At 52.4% G+C, this 6,955-nt stretch overlaps 1 protein-coding gene across 1 annotated transcript; it reads left to right on the forward strand.

The window, feature by feature from the left end:
- The first annotated feature begins 200 nt into the window (after window positions 1-200).
- Window positions 201-1,685, forward strand: LOC147727919 (uncharacterized). The gene has a single exon (XM_086963705.1). It carries the CDS (start codon window positions 201-203, stop codon window positions 1,683-1,685), a length of 1,485 nt encoding a protein of 494 aa, XP_086819831.1.
- Window positions 1,686-6,955: the final 5,270 nt, after the last annotated feature.

Here is a 6,955-nt window from a genome sequence, read left to right on the forward strand (position 1 = left end):
CAATGTGCTCCTTGAGCCTATCTTCACCCGGGAAGGAACGCACCCTGCAGCGTGCTCATCACGAGGTATCCCCGAGGTCTACAAGCACCGCGACGGCGCTAAGGTGAGCTACGCAGCGGCCACGTGGCATCGCAGAGCCAGCGCAGGGAGGGAAAACAGTCAGGAGGGACCTACTGACAACACCCTGTGGTACCGCCACCATGACGGAGGAAGACGCACCGGTGCCAGTCATCAACATCCCATTCCAGCATGCGGCGACAGGGGTGCTACCACCATTCAGCGAGGCGGCAGACCCATCTACAGCTTCCCCTAGATGGAAAATATGGCTAGAAAGGTTGAAGAATTACTTTGTCGTCACGAGGGAAACTGATAAAGCTGTGAAGCGGTCGCTTCTACTACACTACACGGGCGATGAAATATTCAGACTGTTTAAACACCTGCCCAATACAGGAGATGACTATGACGTAGCGGTTGCCGCGTTGAACGGCCATTTTGACCCCCAACTGAACGTAGACTTTGAGGTCTTCAAACTGGGTGAAGCGCGCCAAAGGGAAGGCGAGACGATGGACCAATTCCATGCCCATGTCAGGGAGCTGGCCAGTTCCACCGATGAAGACCAACCAAAGGCCATAAGACGGCAGATCATCCAGGGATGCCGGGATAAAACACTGAGAGGGGCGATCCTACGCAAGCCAGGTATAACGCTAGAAGATATCTTAATCCTTGCTAGATCTCATGAACTCTCGAGCGCCAGAGCCACCGCCATGGAACAGGCACTACACCAACCACATGTCAAAACAGAGACTATCAAAGTGGAGCGGGCAGATGCAGTACGACCCCAACCACGGGGACCACCGCAAAAGGAATATCGGAGAGATCCACCGCGAACGCGATGTGGATATTGTGGACATGAACCCCACGGAGCCAAGGACTGCCCGGCTCAGGGAAAGACCTGCGCAAACTGCGGAATACCAAATCATTTTGCCTCAGTGTGCCGCAAAAGAAACACGTCGAAACCGTTCCGGAGGTCACGGGCGCCCACAAAAGCCGTCCGCCAACTATCATTGAACGAAACAACACCAGCCAGGGCAGAGAAACACCTACCCACAGTGTACGACGACTCAGAGTCGGAGGATGAGGAGGCATACATCGTTTCGTTCGCACGAGAGCTCAAACACCGACGACGGCCACAGCCCACGTGCATTGTACAAATGGCGGGAAATGAGGTTAAGGCCATAATTGACACCGGCGCCACTGTGAATGTGATGGGTTTGCAACAGTTCAACAAACTACGCCCACGGCCTGAAATAATGCCATCCAAGACCAGGATTTTTGCTTATGGAGCAGACACTCCTCTACCCTTAAAGGGCAAAATAACAATACCAATTCAGGCCGATGAGTCACAGGTAATGGCAACGATCCACATCATCAACCGGGAGGCCGATACTTTGATCAGCAGTCACACAGCAGAGGACTTGAAGCTCATCGCTTTTGCCAACCGGATAAGAGCACACCAGGTGGATGAACTATTGGCGCAATTCCCTGAACTGTTCAAGGGCCTGGGCTGCATCAAGTGCGAGCCTGTCAAGCTGCACATCGATAAATCGGTCACCCCCACCGCCTTGCGACACGTTGAATACCCTTCCACCTACGCCCACTGGTGGAGAAGGAGCTGGAGAAACTAGAAACCATGGGGGTCATCGAAAAGGTCACGGGCCCACCCCATGGGTATCACCCATGGTGATTGTAGAAAAACCCAAGCAACCAGGCGCTATCCGTCTATGCATCGACATGCGGCTACCAAACGCCGCCATCCGGAGAGAGAGACATTTAACTCCAACCATGGATGACATCGTCGCTGACGTAAATGGGTCGAAGTGGTTCTCGAAGATAGATCTAAACGACGGATACCATCAACTACCCCTAGCGGAGGAGAGTCGCTTCATCACCACCTTTAGCACCCACCTGGGGCTCCGGAGTTATAAACGGCTGAACTTCGGCATTTCGTCAGCGGCGGAGGTGTTCCAAAACACCATCCGTGAACTCCTCACAGGATTACCCGGGGTCATCAACGTCAGTGATGACATCCTGATACACTCTGCCACTGCATCGGAACACCACAAGCACCTGAGGGATGTCCTAAAGAGATTCAGCATCCACGGAGCAACACTCCACAAAGAGAAAGGCCAACTCTTTCAGCCCTCGATAGAATTCTTTGGCTATGTGTTCAGTCAGGAGGGCATTCAGATTGATCCAAAAAAATCCAAGGCCATCAAAGACGCCCTCGCGCCAAAATCCCCGACGGAGGTGAGAAGTTTCCTTGGTATGGCCACTTACTATGGCCGATTCATACCGGGTTTGGCCACCAAGAGTGAACCGCTGTGAACGCTAACTAAGACAGATGTCCAGTGGCAGTGGGGCCCGAGAGAAGAAGAGGCATTCCGGGGGATCACAGACGCGCTTCTGGAGAGGGCCACGCTATCCTACTTCGACCCCAAGAAGCGTACAGAGGTGATTGTGGACGCCAGCCCGGTGGGGCTCGGCGCGGTCCTGACCCAAGAACATGAGCCCGGCCAGTGGACGGCACTAGCGTTTGCCAGCAAGGCCCTAACCCCGACGGAGACCAGGTATGCCCAAATCGAGAGGGAGGCTCTCGCTATCAAGTGGGCCTGCGGCCATTTCCAACTATACTTACAAGGCCACCCGTTTGTAATGGTTACAGACCCCCAACCACTAGTGTCTCTCTTCAAAGGAACCGCTCCACACCCCCCACCTCGCATTGAACGATGGGTGATACAGCTACAATCCTACGAGATGGAAGTCACCTACCGCCCGGGAGCCAAAAATCCCGCGACTATCTGTCACGCCACCCCTCTCCACAAGAACATGAATCAACGGAGGAGGACTGTGAGGAGTATGCTCAGTGGGTAGCCCTCACGTCATGCCCGAACAGCATGACCATAGACGAAATAAAGGGAGCCGCGACCGCCGATAATGTATACCGGAGAACGATTCAGGCAGTACAGGATGGATCGTGGGCAGAATACCTACGCCCGCCCACTTCCTGGGTCGCGGAAGACAAAGAATCACTCACAAAATTCTGGCGGATACGGCACGAGTTGAGTGCCACGGACGACGGAGTACTACTGAGGGGTCCACGACTGGTCATACCCCATAGCCTGAGACACCGGGCGATACAATTGGCCCACGGAGGACATCAAGGCTCGACGAAGATGAAGGCGCGCATGAGAGAAAAGGTTTGGTTTCCAGATCTGGAGACCAGGGTGGAAGAATATGTAAGAGGTTGCATGGCCTGTCAGCTGACGAGTGACCCGGAGAGACCTGTGCCAATCATCACAGAAGATGCCTGTACCTCCCCCTGGACGAAGGTCAGCATAGATTTTGGAAGCTTTCTGGGAGAAAGACATACCCTGGTAGCAATTGACTCATACTCTAAGTATCCAGTAGTGGAAAGAGTCATCTCCACAGCATTTGCTCATGTAGGACCGGCACTGGAAAAGATTTTCTCTATGTTTGGCTACCCGTCGGAGATCCGGAGCGACAATGGACCGCCCTTCCAAGGGGCAGAATTCGCTACATTCCTTACGACCAGGGGGATTCGACACCGCCGCATTACACCTCAGTGGCCACAGGCAAACGGAGACGTGTAGAGGTTTATGCGGACCCTCAATAAAGTGTTCCGAATCGCTCTAGTGGAACAAGCTGATCCGGAGCAAAGACTACATGAGTTCCTAAGGTACTACAGAGGCACACCCCACTGCGCAACACAAAGGAGCCCATGGACCCTTATGTTCCAAGGACCACGGAGAGATCTCCTTCCAACCGCGCCAGGGTGGACGCCACCCCCGGCCGACACCGAAGAGGCCCAGTCACGGAGACGACAAGAGAACCAATGTGCCAGTATGACCGGAGGGCCCAGCCGAGGAGCCTCAGCCCGGGGACCCGAGTGATTATTCGTAACAGACGTCCCGGAGGGAAGTTCCAAACCTGATACGAACCGGGCCCTTGGACAGTCACATCCACCAAAGGCACCATGATCACGGCCAAAAGAGGAGAAGAGGAGGTATCGCGAAGCACTTCGTGGTTAAAGACGCTCCCGCAGGAGTCCAGTCAGCGGCAGGAGGCTGCAGGAGAGGAGGTCCGACCCAACGGTCTGGCGACAACTAGCGAAGAAAACGCCAATGTCCCAGACTGTCAAGTGGAAGAACGTGACCCCGCGGCAGCGCCCCAAACACCGGCGGCTGCAACCAGAGACACTTACCAGACTAGTGAACGGGGTAGGGGCAACGCCCGAAAATACAATCTGAGGCCCAACCCCCCACTGAGCCAGAAGCTGAAAGACTATGCCTGCTGGCTGAGACCCTGAGTCCGACACCCAGGGACACGCAAGTACCCAGGCACTTTCGTCTAACATGTTGTAAGACTGAATCTGTTTTTCTCTTTATCTGTTTGAAAAAAAAAACAATTGCAAGTTGGAGAGGGATGTAGTGTCATTGAGCGGTCTAGTCTATCCACGCACACGCACCCCTACATCCTCAGGCCAGGCGTGGCCTGCGGCGTACAATAAAAGAAGTGCGCGCGCTCGAGCACGTCACTTCCGACTGTGACACTGTGTCGGTGTGTCCTTGCTGCCACTGCGCTGCCAGCCCCTGCGCAAGAGCGTAAGCTACCCAGGCCTCTGGTGGTCCCACAAAGGTCAGGACAGAACAATCCCCAGATGCCAGAGTAAGTCGCCCTAGCCGCGCCGCCACACCTCTTCACTATAGACAACAAAATGTTCACATACCCAGAGCTCACAATCTTGAAGGATTTTAATACTTGACTTGAACTATGCAATAAATCCTCTAGCATTGCTCTCTTAAACACGGGCCACAAATGGAATTTTCAACGTTAAATACACACTAATTGCTAAGTCCCCATTAGGGTGTGTGGCAATCCTGTTCTACATCCCCAACACTCAGATCGACGGCTTCCAAAACAACACAAGAATCCATAATTGCCGGGCCATTGAAACCTCTTAACCTTGCAGATGTTGCCCTCCTACTGGGAATACCACCCTTGCTGAACCCAACCATATAACACCATGAAACTATTCGACAAGTGAATAACCAGTCGCAAAACACGATTGAACTTCTTATGGTTCATTCCAGTACTGGCTTACAAAAAAGACTATGTTGCACACTAGGTAAAAATGATTGTGATTCTCTCAGTTCAATCCAAACACAGGATACCTGCATTCATTCAAACAATGTTGGGCAGCTCAATTCAATAGATAAATACATGGAAAGAAGCCGGTCTTCTCACACCTCTCAAAAAGAATCGTGTACTGTTAATTATGCACTGAAAATCTATTCAGCCTGCTTCAATACATCAAAACGCAATTTGTGCAAATACAGCATTGTCTTAACCAATCATTTTTCACATCAAAAAGCGATGCAAATGTGACTTAGCTTTTGGCCTTTACTTCAAAATAAAACATGGGTTGCCCAGGAAGGGAGCAGAAACAAGCATTGGAAATGCAATAGGTCTCGCAGCATTAGAGTTAGTGCTTTTAGAATTGTTTATGGGTTTTTTTTGTAAATCTTTAGCATTTTTGTTTCCTGTAGCCAATGCTAAAGAATTACAAATAAAAAAAGCCATAAACAAATCTAAAAGCTCTAACTCAAATGCTCCGAGACCTATTGCACTGTGTGAGGGTGAGGGGTTGAGGGTGAGTGAGGGTGAGGGTGTGAGGGTGAGTGAGAGTGAGGGTGAGTGAGGGTGAAGGTGGGTGAGGGTGAGTGAGGGTGAGTGAGTGAGGGTGAGTGAGGGGTTGAGGGTGAGTGAGAGTGAGGGTGAGTGAGGGTGAGTGAGAGTGAGGGTGAGTGAGAGTGAGGGTGAGTGAGGGTGAGTGAGGGTGAGTGAGGGTGAGTGAGGGTGAGGGTGAGTGAGGGTGAGTGTGAGTTAGGGTGAGGGGTTGAGGGTGGGTGAGGGTGAGGGGTTGAGGGTGAGTGAGGGTGAGTGAGGGTGAGGGGTTGAGGGTGAGTGAGAGTGAGGGTGAGTGAGGGTGGGTGAGGGTGAGTGAGGGTGAGGGGTTGAGGTGTTGAGGGTGAGTGAGGGTGAGGGCGAGTGAGGTGTTGAGGGTGAGTGAGGGTGAGGGTGAGGGGTTGAGGGTGAGGGTAGGTGAGGGGTTGAGGGTGAGTGAGGGTGATGCTGAGGGGTTGAGGGTGAGTGAGGGTGAGTGAGAGTGAGGGGTTGAGGGTGAAGGGTTGAGGGTAAGTGAGGGTGAGGGTGAGTGAGGGTGAGTGAGGGTGAGGGGTTGAGGGTGAGTGAGGGTGAGGGGTTGAGGGTGAGTGAGGGTGAGGCGTTGAGGGTGAGTGAGGGTGAGTGTGGGTGAGGGTGAGTGAGGGTGAGGGGTTGAGGGAACCGGAGCACAGAAGAAGTGGAGGAGAATTTGCCAGTTTCTAATAAAGCAGGCTTAGATCCTCGCTGCCCGTGCTTGGATTATCAACAGGGCGAGGACAATAAAGTGGAGAAAAAAGGGGGGAAAGTACTCGGCTGGAAAAAGATGCCCAGATCAAGCAGATAGAAGTACATACCGGAGAGTGTATACTCGTAATGAGTCCAACAATATGGTGCACTGAAGTAAACCTTAAGGTACCCTTACCCTCCTCCACCTACTATGGCATTACCCTAAGATGAAAATATACTGGAAGGAGGTACAGGACAATAGACATGATGTTCAAACTCCTTACACTGTCAATCTATATAAAACATGGTATAAGAGATAGGCTAACATACCTGCTGAGCTACCCTAGGGGAAAGCAATTACCACTCTTCTTATGAGCTGGCAAGCAAGTGCTCCTAGCTTATTGGGGAGCAAGCAAGTGCTCCTAGTTTATTGGGGGGCAAGCAAGTGCTCCTAGTTTATTGGGGGGCAAGCAATTGCTCCTAG

Source organism: Lissotriton vulgaris, chromosome 3_1, assembly GCF_964263255.1.
Source record: "Lissotriton vulgaris chromosome 3_1, aLisVul1.2, whole genome shotgun sequence".
NCBI classification, from domain to species: Eukaryota; Metazoa; Chordata; class Amphibia; order Caudata; family Salamandridae; genus Lissotriton; species Lissotriton vulgaris.